General features: G+C 38.4%; 1 protein-coding gene across 5 annotated transcripts in view; it reads left to right on the forward strand.

Annotated features, from left to right (window-relative positions):
• The window catches only part of LOC127413044 (tubby protein homolog), a 132,829-nt gene that overhangs the window by 66,638 nt on the left and 45,792 nt on the right, over positions 1 to 20,399 (forward strand). For 3 of the 5 annotated variants that reach the window (XM_051649908.1, XM_051650222.1, XM_051650056.1), the window contains exon 2: positions 9,960 to 10,011. In XM_051649908.1, the coding sequence (XP_051505868.1) occupies positions 9,960 to 10,011 (52 nt within the window). Of the gene's footprint in view, positions 1 to 3,044; positions 3,509 to 5,949; positions 5,990 to 9,959; positions 10,012 to 20,399 lie in introns of those variants that run through there. The other 2 variants (XM_051649986.1, XM_051650139.1) reach the window with 2 other exon arrangements.

Consider the following 20,399-nt stretch of genomic DNA (forward strand, 5'->3'; position numbering starts at 1 on the left):
GAAAATGTGCCTATGGTGGATAAAGGCCGTCCGAAAAGTCCACAAATGGTGCTAAAACTGTGATTTTTTTTTTTTTTTTTTTTATTTATTTTGTTTTATATATAAATGTTCAGTAAGATCAAACAATGTATGAATACAATCACTGAGTGAAGGAAGAAAAAAAAAAAACTTATAAACCAACCAAAATGTATACATAAATAAGATAAAGGACACAAATAATCGAAAAGATAAAAATACATATATTTTTAACATTTAAAGATGTATTTTTTTTTTTTTATAAGTCAGGGGTCAGGAAAGTTCTAATATCTAATTTTTATTAATAACGCATATTAACTCTTAACACATTTATTGCTAAAACTGTGGAGGATGTGGTAGGGGCCGTGATCCCCACACCCTCATTTAAGTGTCCCTTATTTTAAAACTTAAAAAGTGGCAACCCTAGTTCCTACAATCCCTACCTAAATCTACACCTATTGGGGCCACAGTTGACATATCCAAACCAGCTGAATGAGGCATCTATGTATGATTATCTATGCTCCTCTCTTATGAACAACACTGCGCTTCGGTATTGCTTTGTATTTCACGTGTCAGTTCTCACGTGAACATGCCAACGCGCTTATATCACACAAGATGCTGCGTGACCTCGACCCTCGTGAATTTTTAGTAAAAAAAAGTTGTAAAAATTGATCTATTTCTTACAAACACCTAGCGTTTTGCTTCAGAAGACATTAATTAATCCACTGGAGTCATATGGATTACTTTTATTTTGGCTATATGTGATTTTTTTAGCTTCAAAAATTTTGCACCCATTCACTTGCATTTTATGGAACTACAGAGCTGAAATATTCTTCCAAAAATCTTTGTTTGTATTCTGCTGAAAAAAGAAAGTCACACATCTGGGATGGCATGAGGGTGAGTAAATGATGAGAGAATTTGTATTTTTGGGTGAACTAATCCTTTAAATGTCAGAAATAAGAAACATTTTCAAATGGGCAATGGTCTCTTAATCTGCTAGCTGTCTGTTGCAGTGAATGGGTCAGAGCAAAACTGCCTTTTTATGCACCATTATTCAGATTTTGATGCCACTTCAAACTAGGGGTGCCAATTTAATGCATTAATTCAGTGTGATTAACTATTTAAAAAATAACGCATTGAAAAAATAATGCAGTTAATCATGTGGACTGTAATAAGCGACTGTAATCGCTTATTACTGTGGACTGTAATAACCCTGGACTGTAATAAGAATACTCCTACCATCGGAGCAATTCAAGCTTGAAATATCACCTGTTTTCTCCAGGGGGCAGTAAGCGAAACAGTAGCTGTTTAGGCAACACGCATCTTACACAGTGAACAAACCACACTCTTTATATATATATATATATATATATATATATATATATATATATATATATATATATTGAGAAAACAACCTCTGCGGCTCTACAATAGGAGAGAGCGAAATGGCAAAGTGTCTCTGGTAAGGGTCAACTAGCTTGTCACGACAATAAGACACTGTTTGCGAAAACCATATAAATGAGTGAGGGGAGCCGTAATGTGCATCTACCTGTCGCAAAATCCTCTGTGACTTCTCTTATAAAACAACAATTTATCGTAGTAAACTCCATGCACAGTTCATTCCAAAAGGATTGTTTAGTGTTAAACATGTTGAAGATTAGCTGAAAGGCAGTAAATTCATTAAGTGATAAATTGTTTCCTCACAAAAGCAGTTTATTCAGCACACTGAGGCATCTCCTCCATAGACATTCATAAAAAAAAAAAAAAACGGCCTCTTGTCTCCTCCTCAGTGTACCACCATAGAATGTCTATGGGAGTGCCACGTTATGCTATTTTAGGCCATTTTTAAAATAAATGATGACAAAAATTTCTTGCAAGTTCTTTGGCACCAAGTATGAAGTAAAAATATTTATGATGATTTTTTTTAAATGTTTGTTGTAATGTATCATGTACCATAAATTTATTGCGATTAATCACGATTAATTACAGAAAATTGTGCGATTAATTAGTTGCAATTTTTTCATCGATTCCCAGCCCTAATACATTTTTCATGTAATATAACCTACTATTGATGGACCACAGTTTTCCTTGGTTAACAACAATGACAAAAACATAGCACACACAGATACACATGCACACACAATGGCTGAAAACGCTGAGAGCATTTTTATGGTCAGGGAAGAGTGTATGCCTGAGCCATGCGCTAAATCAACATGACTGAGTGTGACACTAAGAAAGATGAGAGAGTCCAGAGGAGTGAAGAGGAAGCTGATATACAGTAAAACAGAATGTGCTCCAGGCTACTGAGGATATTACAAAGAAACGGCTCACAGGAGTGCGCTTGACACAAATACAGAGGGACAAATAATTTAAAACCAGAGACCTAAAGGAATTGTTTTTCACCTAGATTAGCGTTATGTTTGTTTAAAATTGTGGTTTTTCAGCAAAAATCATGCAGCCTTCTTTAATTATGAACATCATCTTGACATTTTATCATTAAAATACAATCCGTACAATGGTGATGACTTCATTTACCTACTGGCGGCTGATGCAGGCGATTTGTAATGATGTTGATATTAAAATATGTATATGAAGTCAGCTCCTCATTTACCTGAATGAAGTATCAAGGGGACCAAAAACAAGGGCAAGCCAACAAACAAAGGCAAAATGGTGCGCTGAGTTTGGATTCAGCATTTTAAATCAAAGACAATTACAACTGTGCTGCTCTGTCCCATGTTTATGAGCCCAACAGTGAATTAAGGGATGAATAAATCATGGCTCAGAAAATGTATTCGAGGCTTCCGCTTTTCACAGCGTTGTGTGTGTTGATAGACCAGCAGAGCATCGCAACAAACATCAAAGCAGCTAGATAAAAGGGATTTACTCTTATATGTCCTGCCCTTCTTGGAGCTGTAAGGTTATAATGATAGTGGTCTGAGAGAGAGAGAGAGAGAGAGAGAGTAAGAGTGAGCAGGAGGGATAAAGAGAGAGAGAGTATGAGGTGCAGTTGAGAGGCTGAGAGAGCCACAATACACAGAGCAGTGTATAAGATTGAACAACCACAGACTATGGCGAGAGACAGACAGTGAGGGTGAACAAAAATAAAACACACAGAAGGCAACTACAAGGACAACGCTTGGGGACAGAAAGACTGGGAACAAACAAATAAGGAGAAAAAAGGAAAACTGGGAGAGAGGGAGAGCAGCCGCAGCAAGGCAGCCTAACGCGGCTCACGATGCCCAAGTGAAGACGATCAGTCACAGACTGCAGGCAAAGGCTTTATAAATGGAAGAGGTGGAGGGTTTCTAGATAGCGGAGGGAGACGTGCGTGTAAGTGTGTGTGTGCAGGGCATGGTTGGACTGCAATGGCTCTGTCGCTGGCATCGCTGCTGCTGTCCTGCTCGGCTGCCTCTACCCTTCCCCCTGCACTCTGAACCCATTCAACACGCACAGAGATGAGCTCCAAACATTCGTCTGACTGGATCCCTTACAGGTACATCTACTGTATCCATTTCTCATCTGAGCATGTGGAGTTTATTAGCCAGCAAGTGAGGTCGTGAGGGCATGTGTACATGTTTGAAGATGTGTCTTTGACAGGGGTCAGAGCGTAATGAATGGTTTGCTGGCAGGGCGGCAAAGGTGGCAAAGGTGAAACTATTGTCCTTGTCTTCTGTCTGCTATGGTTTTGATTGTCACGTGATGCTAGTGATGGTAGTTCAAGGCTGTAGCCTATGTATTCCAGCCTCTTATATTGCAGATGCAACTGTAGTTTGAATATGAGCATGTGTGTTTGTATATAATATGCAGGGTTGGGAGGGTTACGTTTGAAATGTATTCCACTACAGATTACAGAATACATGCTGTAAAATGTAATTTGTAACGTATTCCATTAGATTACTCGAGGTCAGTAACGTATTCTAAATACTTTGGATTACTTCTTCAGCACTGGTAGATTTTTTCACTTGTTTTGACTATAAAAACTCTGTCAGTACAGTAAGACAAAATACACATATTAAAAATACATTCTCTGAAAAACCTAAATATCTTGTGCAGTGTTGTTTCTAAAACAAGATAAATAAAATTGATCCTGTTTTAAGGATTTTTAGATATTTTTACAGGAAAACAATACAAAAATTATCATCAAGAATACGATTTATGCTCTAATATCAAAGGTCTTACTAGAAAAAAAGAAATTATTATCCAACGTGAATTTTCTTGATAAAAAAATATGATCGTGCCTGGTAACATGTGCATGTAAAATGGCTAGAAATAGTATTTTAGCTTAGCGTAAAGCTGACAATTCACACAAGGTTTATTTCTATTTCTTCTGCTCCAAACTTACTTCAAACTTACTTCTCTGTCTGCTCGTATGAATGTAACACATCATAAGAAAGTGTTTCACCGCTGTTCAGATGCGCTTTGGATCACATCATTTATATGTATAAATGTTTCCCATCTGAAAGGACTAAATTGTAAATGAAACAAATGACAATAAAATGCAAAGTAATCTCTTCAGTAATCAAAATACTTTTTGAATGTAACTGTATTCTAATTACCAATGATTTAAATTGTAACTGTAGTGGAATACAGTTATTTATATTTTGTATTTTAAATACGTAATCCCGTTACATGTATTCCGTTACTCCCCAACCCTGATAATATGTTTGTGCAGTTTTGAGATCTTTAATTGAGTTTATTAGTTGCATTTCTTTCTGAAACTGGAAGTCTCATGAAATAGAGGTTTTCCTGATATAAGGTAGACTGTGGCTAGTCAAATGGGGAAGTTGTCACATTGGCTATATCTCAGTAATGAGAAGATTGGTAGTCAAAAGTCCTGTTGTGAAAATGTGTGTTTTCTTTAGCAGTAATTTTGTATGCTGATATAACCCTCTTAAATTAGAATAATTTTTGTGAACTCTACCCTCCAAAGTAAATTTTCACTATCATGATATGTTTGTTATAGCTCTTGGGCAAGTGAAAATAACCAAACCACACTGGCATACATTCAGGCATGGATGAACTATATTAAGTGTGTTCTCAGGCCAAAAGTATTTTTCAAGAAAATCAGGTCAGGGCTTGTCGTCATATTTTTATCAGGGCAGGTTGTCACCGGTGTTTTAAATGTAATAAATGTATACAATTTATCAATTACATTATTTGTTGGCCAAAATAATGTTTTGTATTTGTGTACGTTACCTTTTTCATTTTTTCTGTTTCATTAATTGTTTTGTGCCTCATAATTGTTTTCATTTTTAAATTTAGCAGAAAAGCCTGTAATAGGCTGTTTAATGCAAGCGTTTAAAGAGAGGCAGATTTTGTTTTGGTGGTGGTGGGGTGACATGGGAACGTGTTCTCCCCAACATTCACATGAAACTTGCGTCATTGGTTTAATAGCAGGTTCCGTTGTGACTTCTTACCCTAAACAGTGTGATAACATGTCGTGCTATTGGGGCAGGTTGTCACAAAAGGCCAACGTGTGTTCAATAAACTGTATCTTTTTTCCTGGGCATTTATGGTAAAATTGTTCAATAGTTTTTTTTTTTTTGTTTTTTTTTTTTTGTAGTGAAGACTTAAAGATATTGGGCTAAGCAGAAATTGATTTAAAAAAAGAAACCTACCCTGTGAAATAAATAATTGTGACAAATTGCCCTACCTCATCAGGTTCATTTTTCATCATCTTACTGCTTCTGAACCTTCTTCCTTCTTTAGTAACTTTGGATCATATATTTTTTTTTAAATCCTTGTAATTTTTATGTGCTTATAATCATTGATTCATGTTATGATATGTTTGCTGTGTGAGGCCATTCTGCTGCTGCCGCTGCCTCTCGGAGGAACCTCATTGCCATGGCTGCACTGCCTGCCCCACTCTCTCATTGGCTCTTGGTTGCTATAAGTTACATGCCCACTTTCACTCCACTCTTTCATTGAAGGATTGCTTCAGGGAGCACTTGCCTCCTGTTGCAGAGAGCTGAAGGTAATGTGGGACCTACCCAAAAGTGTGTATGGCTTTCTCTATGGAGCTTGTTCTGTTTGTAAATATCTGCCCTCTCCCACACTCCAGTTTCCTGTGTGTGAGGTCTGTGATTGAGACTGAATGGATTTAAGAAATATTACAAAACACTCTCTTAAGAGCACACTGGATGAGCTGAAGGAAATCAAAATGAAAGGTATCACTCTGAGAGACATATATGAGTCATATGAGTTTTTGTCTGTACCTGTAGCAAAAAAAGAAAATAAGAAAATCTCTTGAGCTCTTTAATATCTCACTTGTTCAACGGAGATGAAAATGAGATTATTAGGGAAGCAGTTTGAGACTTTCAGTTTATTAGATATTCAGACTAGTCAGTCTGCCCTGGTCGGTCACAGCCCATGCACACACACTCTCTGTCTCACACACACATTTTGAACACTTTAATTCTGGCATGCACATACATAAAGAACACATGCTGTTTATTACACAGGATGCTGTCACACTGAGTCAAATGTTCTCCAGACATCACCACCATTTGGTTCTATTGTATTGTAAGATTAATGTGAACTATCAACGAAGGAAGAACTGAGTTCCACTTTCAATCGAAAAAAAAATGCTATTACAAAAAGAAGTATTGATAATTCAATCTTGTTATGAAGATTTATTGATTTGCTTCTTTCAAAAGTGTCCTTTAAGAGATATAAATTTTCCTCATAGGTTTTCTTTCTTTTTTGTTTTCTTGTGAAGCACATCACATCACTCAGTAAATTGTAGCAGATCCATGTTTTTCATGAAAAGAGAGACCAAATACCTTCTCAATGCTGGCGCAAAGATGATGAGAAAGAAATATGAGGAAAAAAATAAGACTTTCATAACTCCATAGAACGCTTCAAAGCTACCATGAAATTGACATTGACTTTCTTCTTTCATAAATCGTAATAATGTGGTGTAAACAAAAAACACTTAAAGGGATAGATCACTCTGTACTCACCCTTATGATGTTCAAAACCTATATGATTTTTTCTTCTGCTGTGGAATTCAAAAGGAGAAATTTAGGAGATTGTTCACGCTGTTCTTTTGAAAGTTGTCAAACTCCAAAAAAATAGACGTGTACTATATTGCAATTCTTCAAAAGCCATACAAAAGCTTTGTCTGAAGAACAGAATGAAATTTGAGTTGGTAGTAGTTGAAAATCACACCTTCCATGTGTTCAAATCAATTGATAGAGAGAGAAACTTCTTTGTTGGCGTATTGCTGTAACTGTGCACAAATTTCATTGCTTCCCATATGTACTGTATCATGATTTGCCAGGTTTGAATGTGCGCAAGCTTTAGCTTGTCAATTCCCTTGACATGCCTATTTTGCATTGGTAATAGTCACTGTCGCTCATCTCACAGAAAATGACCAACTCTCTTTGAAAATTAACAACTTTGGGTCACTTTGTCACAGCAAGTTGTTTTCAGTATGTGTTTCAACGAGGCTTTACTTTTAGCGATTTGAAGCAGTTAAAAAGTACAATATAAACTTTTGATTCAAACACGCACACACACAAACACACACACACACAATAACACAGAGTGAATTGTCACTGTCATCAGTGAAGCTTGGTGGCGAGGGAGAAATTCTAACGCACATTTCAGCAGCTGTCAGAACATATCAATTTATCTCTCGTCCCTAATTTAATGAGATTGTTGACCCTCATTATAACAGCTCTGTTTATGTCATTATCATGTGATCTGATGGGAACTGACACCCTTGACTGCTAAAACTATGCAATGTGCATGTGTTCATTTATGTGTTTTAGCTTCAACAGAGATAAATGTGTGTGAATGAGTTTGACTATTTCTGGATTGAGTTAGAGTGAGTGCATTGAATAGGTGTCTGTATTTTGAATGAGTGTGTGTGAGGGGCATTTATTTTCATGCCCATGTGCATGTGTGATAAAAAAAGGAGTGCCAGTGTTGGCAGTCCATAGAGAGTAAGATTTCTCAGGTTTAAAAAGGAAAGGAAAGAGTTTGAGTTTTCTGCAGCTGGGTGATGGAGACTTTCTTTTGAGAGAGAGAGAGATTTTGTGCTCGTAAAACCTTGCTGAAAAGATGAGCTTAAACCAACTGGTTAGTATTAATGTTGTGCTGGCCTAGTTGGTGGATCAGCACAGCTATGCTGTTCACCAGCAAAACTTTGCTGTTAAAGCTGACAAACATGGACTTTTTGGAGAAACTAGTTAACCAAGAAGTCTTGGTGATTTAAGGTACTGTAAGCAATTTTTAATGGAATAGCATACAGAAAATCTCCCTATTGACAGATATTGCTGAAATAGGTGTCCTGAGATATTACACCTGTCTCTGTAGCTGCGTTTCCATCCACGTATTTTATTTTTTTTTGCACATTTTTGGGATATCGCAAAAAATACAAATAAATTGCTGGATCATGGACACCAAGATGCGAATAAAGTTTTCAAAATGTGCCTAAAAATCTTTTCGTTTGGTTGAGGAAAATATATATTTTATTCGGTAAGAGGACATGGGTATAAACTACGATAGAAACACATTTTGCCAAATATTCAGTATTCTTGTAGAATTTATATAGGAATATAGATGTGCATCAATAAAGTCATAGTCTTGCTGGTTAGTCTTGTAAAAAAAAGCCTTACTGGAACACCAGCACACCAGCATCTCATTTTGTGGACCAGCATTCAAAACATAACATATGCTGGTGACCAGCTATGCTGTTTTTTTTGTTTTGTTTTAGCTTAGTATACTAATATGATGTTGTGCATTATAGAACCTTCTTCCACACCACCCTTGATCTCTCACACTTTTGCTCTCCTACATGACCCACCATATCCACAGAGAAAGCCCTCCATTGCCATTTAATTATCACAGCTTTTGGCTCTGCAATAACAGGAGGCACAAATACATAAGGAGATCTGGAGTGAATGTGTCATAGCTGAATAAAGGGAAAGAGATGAGGGACAGGCAGAGTACAAATGCCTCACCAAAGACCTCCCTCTTCACAGGACCTGAAAGAGGACAATGAGTCAGAGGCATGATTAATACTGCAGCGGTGGCTTTCGCCTTTGAAAAATTTATATTTATACATTATTTTATGTATAGTGTTCTGCCCATATGCAAGGCTTTAATTGATAGAGATTTATGTATTTGTAGCTTGGGTGTTTTGACTGAGGAGGCAATGAATGGTGGAAATAGACAGACTAATTACAAAGTAAACAACTCAATTACCTTGGCATCAATTTTGTCAAAATGACCATTAATGATCTGTGAGTGAGATACTTTTTAGCAACCACTCCGCTCGGTTAAATTAAAGGTGGACATTCTTGCCCGTAATCGTTAAGATAATGTCAACAGCCAGTCATAAAAAATTAAAGCTACACAATATGCTTGTTACTGTATGGTATACCATAGTCCTATAAACCAGTGATTAACTGTGTGTAAATGTACTGTGTAAATCTAGATGGATGAATGAATGAATGGATGGATGGATGGATATTCAGAAGTCCACCACACACCACTGATTTTTAGTTATATTGAGATAAATTTATGTCAGATACCCAATGCATATACATGTTGTATTTTAAGCTTTTCCAATGAAATCTCTGATGCATGAAGAAAGGTCAGTTTGTTGATTATTGGTGTCAGGCCATGTGCAGTAAATTAGAGACTGTTTAATGAAAGACATGAACAGGAGGGAATTGTTTATGTGAAAACTGCCTGTTTTAAATCATTGATTAATCTCTCAGAGTGATGCATTATGCTTTTGTTTTATGGTTCCATTGACACTAGACTATCTGTTTGCACACAATATAACCTCTTGTAAGACAACCACAGTTTGCTGGTTTGACTTATCTCTGTTGGTGCTTCTCTCTCTGGCATTCTGAGGTGCAATCATTTTTTGTAAGGTTTCCCTATTAATTTTGTTTTTGTTTTTTTTGTTTTTTTTTTTCCATCTGCAGCACCTTGGATGATGAGGCAACTAACCAACGGCAACAGAAGCTGGACAGACAGGTGAGTTTTTTTTTTGTTTTTTTTTAAAGAGCCTTCTGTATGCACTGCTGAAAAGAAACCAGTGGAAACTAGAAATAGAAGAATTATCGAAAGATTAACGTCAGGCAGAAGGACAATGAGAAAGAAACCATTGACGCTCACTAACTAAGACAGAGAGACATATTCTCAAGACAGTTTGTAGAAAATTTGAGAACTTTCTGCACACATTCCCTTTGCCATCCCTATAAGTGCAGTCACTTTGAGAGAATTCCTCCAGACAGCACTGAAGACTAATGCCAGCTTTGTCATTCTTTCAGTTAGCAAGACTTGGTTCTCTGTGGTCATTATTTTCCTTGTTGTTTACATTGGGCATGTGGAGAATCCTTTGTTATTAAACACACAGGACTCTAAGGAGAACAGAGGGGGTCCTTGGAAACATTCACAGAGTTTTTAGACAGTCCATGTTGGTTAATCATAATTCTTCAAAACACTTTATTTAGCAAGACTTTGTGAGTTATTCTTATCCACATGCATATTATGTGAGTTTCCACAAATTACCTGTGGAAGTGTTACCTAAAGGATAACACTCCTAAGTCCTTATTTTTTCTTTTCCTTCAAAGGTAGGCCCAAAAGCCCAATCTTTAAAAAATTAGATTTATTTGTTTTGAGATTTATTGAATTATTTAATATCATTAGAAATACATTTTCAGTTTAACTAGCAATATCCAGACTGGTGTTATTCATACAGATTTAGCTGGTTGGCTCTCAAATTTCAGACAGATATAGAAAGATTCTTTGACACATTCATTTTCAAAGCATCAGAGCTAGGACAGATTTGGGGTAATGTTCGAGGAGACAGAAAGAGCATATATCTTAGCCTTGATGTTTGCAAGCTCAAAATTCTTAGTCTGTCATAGTCCTTTCTCTTTTCAGTTGTTAGAAATGACAAGAGATGGAAGATACAATTTTAATGAGCTGCAAACATCAGGAACACAAGCCTCCATTTTCCTGTGATTCTGCAGTGAGTGTGTTGTGAGGAGATCTCCTCGAGGGTGCTTTCTTTGCATCTGTTTGTCTGCTGTTGTGCTTTATACACCAGTGGTTATTGCAACTGGATAGAGAGACAAGCATTATTTGATCCATATCTCAACTCAAGCCAATAGTTTGAGCCCACAACACTCGGCTGCTCTTTAATGAACCTTCCCACTCTCTTCAGAAGACCACACGGCCAAATTACCATATTTATTGCCTGTCTGCTTTGCATAAAACCCTGAAGAAGCTTGGCTTGAAATTGTTGAGCATCACCTTAGCCAAACTCTTTGTACTCTCTATGGCCTCAAGAGTCTTTGGCCATTGCACTTCAACGAAATTTAAGGCACTGTGCAAGCACGTATTCGGAGCCATCAACTTAAATGATACTAAAAAATGTTAGGGCTTATTTAGCAGCGCTGTTTAGCATCAGCTCTGAGAATAGAGGAGATGTAGAGAGCACAGACGGTGAGCGTGTTTAGGCAATGTGTTCACAGATGAACAACTTTTTTTAAGGACATCAATATGGAGATCGGTGTGTGCTGCACAAAGGCATGTTTCCCTAAGCAACAAGGTACTAAGTAGTTGTTCTACACAGAATAGAACAAGCTGTGAACAGAAACCCATGGGAGATGTAATCATGTAGTAATCTGAAGCATTATTAAAAACACATTGTCATTGTATCTCTATAAGAGAGATCCAAATGATAGAACACTCCTGCTGATAGCGTTGTTTATTTGCACATGCAACATGCATAGTTTTAGTTTTCGATTCACTAAAGGAATTATGCAAATTGGGTAGAGCCGCAAACACATCACAAAATAAATTGTGCTGAACGCAGTTTGCATGGCGCAATTCCCCATCTTGCAGTCTGGATCTGAGTTCTAGGTGTTGGAAGATACAGCAGACTACCACATTCTGGCATAATGTACTTTACTGGGACTGTACAGCATTGCTCCACCAACTTGGCTCAGGCATATAGGTACAGTATAGAATAGCATTATTAAGAAAACGAACAGCGACACAGTCCCTATGCTGCAGATGATTCTTTCTTTGGCCCCTGGATGTTGCGGCTCAAAGTTTCCGGCTTCAAACATGTGATGTCAACTATTGTTACAAAAGAAGTTAGAATGATTTATCTTTTTCTTTTCATGGATGAATGCTGAAATCTCGTTCATTGGACGTAGCAGTACTGTATACTGTATATTGACCAATGTTAGTGACAATTTATAGACATCATTTATAAATAACTATGAATGTCACAACAAAAAGAAATATAGGACTATTAATTAAACAGTGCAAAACTTTTATTTATTTATTATGTTTATTCATGGTTTTTTTCAACATTGCTTTATAGTTTTCTTTTGTGTAGAGCTGAATGTCTTTGTTAGAGCAAATGCCAGAGAGTGACTTGTTATACAACTTTAGACTCGTTACACTACTTTAGGTCAGTTTGACCTCATCATGCATTTCTCAAGGGACAGTTATGGCAGGGAAATCTCTTCTGTGCTGTGCGTCACAGAGCATTAGTTATGCAGTTGTTCCTAGCAAACAATATTTGGACAACTCCCCTACTTAATTACCATGGCCCTTTTTTATTATGTTGTCTTACTAGATATTTAAGTGTGGCTTTGTATATTTGTATATGTATATTATACTTAGAATATGGTTCACAAGTCTACTTAACATTTTTATAAATATAAACAGTTTAATTTGAAATATATGGGATGAATATAATATCGAAATTATTCACAAATGCTTAAACACTTATCCATCAATTCGATAAATCTTAATATCCACACACAAATGCCTTTCAACTTGTAATTTATTATTAAATGAATGTGCACCTGTTTGTACAAATAGAGACATATTTGTGAATCTAAATGTTCCCTTTTGTGCAAATAAATCACAGTTTGTGTATGCAACTAAATGAAGATGTTCCAAATGAAACACATAATGGCCTTGTGAAGCATTGAATATGCATTTGTGGATCAAGTGACACGTGTGCATTCATTGACATCTTTTTTTGTGTTTTCTGTTTCATTCGTTTGAATTTTGAGACTTCCTTTACTCTGGTTTTGCCTTGCACGATCCACACGTAACTTTGTGTAATAAAAGCAGCTACCACTAGATGGGGGGCCTTATTCACAAGGTCACTCGGCATGCGCAGTTTACAAGCGCCACTTTAAACTAACAGCCTCTGAGATCAGCAGAAAGAATCAAAGGTTTGTCTCAATTTTTCTCATATATAACCAAGGATAATGTCCTGTCCAGTGGTGGAAATGGCTGAGATTCACTGGAGGGACTCTATTTTATGTTACAATAAAAAAAATTTTTTTTTTTAAATAAATAATGTATTCAAACTTTCTGTTTATCCAAGAATACTTGCAGCAATGCAACTGTTCTGCATATACTGTTAATTAAAGCTGCCAGTTTAAGACCTGTGAGGAGCTTTTTCTCAAATTAGAGACTCTGATGTACTTGTATTCTTGTTGTTGTGTATCTGGGTTGTCCACTTCTCTCTCTTTCCCGGGTAGATCATGTTTGTTTTATTATTTCAAAACAGAAGTGCATGGAATAGCCTTCATCTCTCAAAAGAACGATAGATTGATGAATTTGAGGAGAAATACGTTTATTTTTGGTTATTTTTAAAGAGCTATTTTTAAACAGGTTCATACTTTTATTTTGGGGGTCTACTAGAATAGTAGACATGCTTTAAAGTTAAAAAAACACATACTTTTTCTCATACTGTACATTGCTGCAGCACCTCTTTTCACTCTCTGTCTGAAACGCTCTGTTGTAGCATCTGTCTGTTTCTGTCACCTTTCAGAAAAGCCCAGTCTGCACTGATTGGTCAGCTGGCCCAGTCTGTTGTGATTGGTCAACTGCTTAGAGCATGTGTCGGAAATGTAACGCCCCTTACCATAGAGTTTCAGCTCCCAAGGCTAAGTAGCCCTTAGGCAGGCATTATGCAAATGTGTTACATAGTGACGTAGCTATGTCACGGAAGTAATGGCTGGACTGCAAACCAGGCATTTCAGGCAGTTCAGGAACAGTGTTTTCTGTGGGAGAGAGTAACTCCCTTTGGCATGGACTTTGTGCTTTGTAACTTTGCAGACCTTTTACATGCACAAACAGCTATATTACACACTAAAGGAAAGGAAAATCCCCAAAAGCATTATAGGGCCTCTTTAAAACTGAAATTTGACTTGCAAGTGTAAAGTAACTAAAAAAAACAATCCCTCAGCTGGAAAAAAACACTATATTGCGATTTCCACACTTCATTAAGTAGCACAACCATTTTAACCGTTATAACAAAAGGAAATGTTAATTTAGTACTAAATTAACATTAATTAAATGATTTCTTTAGGATTATTTGACACATTCTTTTCTTAGTAGACTGGAGTAATGGCAGCTGGAAATAGGGCTTTGCCATCATGGATAAACATTTTATTTTATTATAAATAAAAATATAAAACTTATTTCAGATTATAGAGATTATATCTCTGTAACCTATAACCACATTACACTTGAGAAATTAAAATTTTTGGGCGAAACTGAACATTCTGAACATATTTTTTTCTTTTTTGTTCTTTAAAAAAATAGCCAAATCTACTGGATATTTCCCTTCATTTTAATGAATGGGCATTTGCTGTCAGCCACGCATAAACACACCTCCGGCATTGCATGTGTGTATGTCAAGACTGTAGAACATTAATTCTCAAAGAAGAACACCAAAACAAACGGTTCAGCATTTGTTTGTGCATTAAATTACACATACACTTATGTACTTGTGGATGATATTCTGAGCAAAGAAAACAGAAGGATGCACCAGAAAATATTTGTGCATCTTTCTGGTGCATGGATTTGTAAATTGAGCGCGAGTGGATCTGTTGCATGCATGCATGGATCGGTTGCCCATGGATTCCCGTGTGCATCTGTCAATCTGCTGCATGAATATGTTCTGACCACTCACAATAGTCAACATTGTGCAACCACAAATGCAGAAGACCTCACGCATTTATGTGCGGAATCCGCAAAGATTTCGTAGGCTATTTAGTGGACAAAAGATAGAAATACACTTCATTCCCCTAACAAATGTAGCCAGTTTGAACGGGAACGCTGTTCCCCCACGAAATTCACTCCGAGAACTCCATTCCCCCGAGTCCCCCCCCCCCCCATTTCCAGTTCCTGTCACATTAGAAAGCCGAAAAAAGCCAATTTTAGAGTGTAAGTCCTGGTGACAATATGCTTGTGTTACATGCCAGAAGCTTTCTAGCTAATAGGATTCCAACACCTGGCCAAACGGGTCTTTGTTCCAGGTCAGCGTTACAGTCTGCTACTTCAATCTTAACTAAGTTTCTAGACTGAAATTCCTGTCTACACAATGGGAAATATCTGTTTGTGTAGTCTAAGCATGAGTACAATTCTTAATGTTGTAGTATCCAAAAGAGCTGTGCGAAATGGCGATATATATATCGTGGCGATGGAATAAAGTGTCAATCGGTAGAAATGTTTTTGTATCATGGTATGCAAATATCTGTGCATGCAATGCTCCACTTGGCTGAAGGTGAGACTGATAGTGAGAGAGACAAACAAACAAACACAGATGAACAAACAGAATGCAGGACGACTCCGAAACAAGTCAAACACTGGAGGAGGAATATATTTTTGCATTAAAAGTGCAGTCTCACGTTGTTGGAGATGAGTCGTTTATCAGCTGCTGTTAATTACCACTGACACCTTCAAGCTTTCCTACCGACTGTTCTCCCACAAGCATAGAGAGAGAAGCGATTGCAATTACATCAGGAATTAATAAATAACACCTTTGTCAACAGTGCATTTATATCAAGTAGACTATATAGCAGGGGTCGGCAACCTGTGGCATGCGTGCCAGCATTGGCATGTGGAGGGGTAATCACTGGCACGCCAGCAACAGGAAGAGAGGAATAGACTATTTTATTTATATAAATACCGCACCTGCATTCTAATCTACATCTTGATGTAATCCTTCCTCATGATCACGCAGCGTGTTTTTATGAGCTGAATGGAAGGCTAAACAAAAAGTAAAAATGTCACAAGACTGCAGTATACCCAACAGACACGTGCAGCATGTTCAAGCCATTTGCGCATCACGAGCAGGTAGCGCTTCACTTTCTGTTAATCGCATAAATAAACACGCCCGCTTCGGTCAGACAGTCTGCATTCTGTGTTTCATTTGTTTCTATTTGCTTTCAGAACAACACGTAATGCAATAAGAAAAACACCACTATTAATCCTTGAGATTTCCAACCCAGCGTACAGGTACACCATCCTTAAACCATGGACATTCAAAATTACATTAAAAGATTAAAAGAGAAAACATAAACCCACATGGTGGGGTTCAAAAATCTGAGTCTATTCAAAATATAAATTAAACCTGGAAATAAAGTTTTAGGATTTTGCAGGTGCGATTAACTGAAAAGGGCTAAATAGTTGATCGGCTTGTGATGCATGAATGGCTTGCATGCGCAGCACGAGTCTCGTCACACTTTAATACTGTTTAGCCTCCCATTCATCTGATGAAAACATGCTGTGTGATCATGAGGAAGGATTAGGCTACACCAAGATGTAAATTAGAATGCAGGTGCGAAAAACGTCATGTAAATAAAATAGCCTGCTCCTCTCTCACTGTTGCTTTCGTGCTAGTGATTAAATGATTACAGTGACATAATATAAGAATTATTTAAGATTCCACACAATTTCGTGATCAGTCATCAAATAAGCAAATTTGTGACATTAACTTTAACTCATAACACAAAAGGACAGGTTTTCTTTCATTAAAGCACTTTAGATGCTCTGAAAATTCACATGCAGGATCATGATTATATCATAATCATCGGGTTTTGCACAAAATTTTCACTCAAACTGTTTAATATCATTTGTAATGAAAAATAAACTATGAAATTAGAAAAATGCAAAATAGAAACATTTTCATAAGGGGAAAATCACATACATTTGCATGTTTTTAATGCATGTTTGCATGTTACAAATCAAATGACATGCAGCGACATTAATGAATTGTCATGTGTGTTATCATAATTCACTACAGCTTCAGAAGTGTTTTATATGCCTTTATGAATAACCAAAGGAGCTGATAAAAAAAAAAAAAAAAAAATCAAAGTGGTTGGTGAAATTGGGCATTCACAGCCGGCTGGTATGCGAAAAAATTTCATATCTTTTTACCCCAGTGTTAGCTATCAAAACAGCATCTTTCTATTTTCCAACTCCAGTTTTCCTTTGCTCCACCGCTGAACTACCAGCGTCACTAAATAAATTCTATTTTATGAGATTGCAGTCTGAATTGAATGTGGTGACATAAAAAAGCGTGCACCATTAAATAACACCAAAACAATGCGCCTTTCTGTTGCTGTACTCAACAACAAACACGGTTTAGTCAGATTCATGACTAAATGACTCTTATGAGCCGGTACTTTTAAAACAGTGATTCACCAGCTCACGAGTTCTCGTTTGATGAATTCTTCAGTGAATTAACTTTCTGAATTACTCGGAAGGGCTGAAAGAATATGTGATTTTCTGCAAGTTGTTCTCAGTCATGTCGAAATGTTTTGTGCACAAAGTTGATAAAATATGATAATATTGATGAGAAAATTTTGTTAAAGATAATTATTCATTTTAATACATAATTGTAGCAAGGTTCTATATAAATGTTGCCAAGGTGGAAGTGGAGGATGGAAACTTCAACTCAAACGATAGGTTTTATTTTAACACTCTTTTAACACGCTTTAACAATCACACAGCCTCAGCGGGTGCGTGTGCAGGGTTCTCTCTCCTTGCCTCTGGCGTGGTTCCTCCTTATATCGCTCTCCCTAGTGCTTACTGCAATTAGAAACAGGTGTTAGACATTATAGGTGTTATTACTGCTTTCTCTCCCTCTCCGGACGAACACTTGACCACGCCCCCGCTGTCACATACCCCCACCGCCTGACTCAGGCCGGGAAGTCATCCGGTCTGCCCACCACTCCACCCCCCACCCATTTCTGGAAAGGAAGTCCACGACAGCCATCTGCACCCCCGGCCTGTGGACCACCTCGAACCTAAATGGCTGAAGAGCCAGACACCACCGGATGATCCACACGTGGCATCTTTCAGCGGGGCGTGATCTGAACAGATGGTGAAGGCCTGCCCCAATAGGTAGTACCGGACGGCCCACTTGATGGCAAGACACTCTTATTCAATGGTTCTTTACTTAGCCTCGCTCAGAGAGAGATTGTGACTAATGTACAGCACTGGCTGTTCCTCCCCTTCCACCACCTGCGAGAGCACCGCCCCCAGCCCCCTGTCTGAAGCGTCCATCTGTAAAATGAAAGGGAGAGAGAAATCAGGTGAATGTAAAAGCGGTCTGCCACAAAGTGCAGCTTTTACCTGCGTAAATGCCTTTTGACACTGCTCCGTCCACTGGACCAGGTCTGGAGTTCCCTTTCTAGTGAGATCAGTCAGCGGGCTGTGATGTCCGAATAATTGGGCACAAACCTTCTGTAGTAACCAGCCAGCCCCAGGAACTGTCTCACCTCCTTTTTTGGTCTTGGGCAGGTTGCAATCACTGCAGTCTTATCAATTTGGGGAAACACCTGCCCATAACCCAAGTGGAACCCCAGATACTGTACCTCCACCAGTCCAATTGCACACTTCTTAGGGTTTTCTGTGAGACCTGCTCTTCACAGTGACCTCAGAACAGCCCTCAGATGTGACATGTGCCGCTGCCAATCATTACTGTATATGATGATGTCATCCAAATTTAGACACCACATTGACTTTTCTATAATCCACACAGAATCGTACTGACCCATTGCTCTTAGGGACTAGAACAACCAGGCTGGACCAGTCGCTGTGGGATTCTTCTAATACTCCCATATCGAGCATTGCATCTAATTCTTCTCTGACTATTTTCTTTTTGTGCTTGGGAAGTTGGTAGGGACGAGTACGTACCGCTATACGGGGCAGAGTCTTGATATGGTGTTCAATGAGGTTTGTACGACCAGGCAGAGGTGAAAACACATCCGCAAATTCTTTTCTCTGGAACCACCATCGCGAACGCTACAGGGACTGCCTCCCTCCATAATTTTAGGAGGTTGAGATGGTATATCTTATGTGCACCGTCTCTGTCTGAGCATTTAACTTCATAATCGAGATCTCCCAATCATCGTGTGACCTCAAAGGTCCCTTGCCACTTGGTGAGTAATTTGGAGCTCAATGTTGGGAGTAATACAAGTACTCTATCTCCCAGTGCAAATTCCCTTAGCCGAGTGCCCCTGTTAAACAGTTGGCTTTGACATTCTTGAGCTTGGAGAAATTCCTCTGTGTTAGTTGATCCAAAGTGTGGAGTTTTGCTGTAAGATCAAGAATGTACTGAATTACGTTTTTACTGTTTGAAGGTCCCTCCTCCCAAGCTTCCCGCATTACATCGAGGACGCCGCGTGGTCGATGCCCAAACAGTAGCTCGAATGGGGAAAATCCTGTGGAGGGGTTCGAGCCACTTATCCCAATTCCTATCATCCCTGTGCGCAAATTTACAAATTATATTTTTAGGGTCTTATTAAATTGTTCCACCAACCCATCTGTCTGTGGGTGGTAAACACTGGTGCGAATCGATGTAGCACCCAATAATTTGTATAGTTTGCGTAGTGTATGTGACATGAACATAGTGCCTTGATCAGTGAGGATTTCTTTCGGAATCCCCACTCGGGAGATTATTCTGAAGAGTGCCTCCGCAACACTACATGCTGAGATGTTGTGCAGGGGCATTGCTTCCAGATAACACGTTGCATAGTCCACCAGAACCAATACAAAGCGATGCCTGCTTGCCATCTGCTCTAATGGCCCAACAAGGTCCATGCCAATTCTCTCGAAGAGGACCTCGATTAACGGAAGGGGGTGCAATGGCGCTTTGGGGTGGCCGGTGGATTCACCAGCTGATATTCACGGCATGCCGCACACCACCTGCGAACATCCCCGCAAATGCCCGGCCAATAGAAACAGGCCATTAGTCGGGTTATTGTCTTATCCTGCCCTAAGTGACCTGCCATTGGATTACAATGAGCCATCTGGAATAACATTTCCCTACAGCTCAGCGGTATTAACAGTTGGATTGTATCCTCTTTTGTCTGAGCATCCTGCATCGCTCGATACAACCGATCCTTGATAATTGAAAAATATGGATATGAAAGTGCAACACCTGGCTGTAGCTGTAGCCCATTGATAACCTTCACTTGGTCAAAGGCATGCCTAAGGGTTTCATCTCTCGACTGCTCCAGAGGGAAATCCCCTTCGGGGAAATCCTCTAAGGATAGGAGGGGCCGAAGCCTCCCACTGCCTCACCA

The sequence above is a fragment of the Myxocyprinus asiaticus genome, chromosome 1, assembly GCF_019703515.2.
Source record: "Myxocyprinus asiaticus isolate MX2 ecotype Aquarium Trade chromosome 1, UBuf_Myxa_2, whole genome shotgun sequence".
NCBI lineage: Eukaryota > Metazoa > Chordata > Actinopteri > Cypriniformes > Catostomidae > Myxocyprinus > Myxocyprinus asiaticus.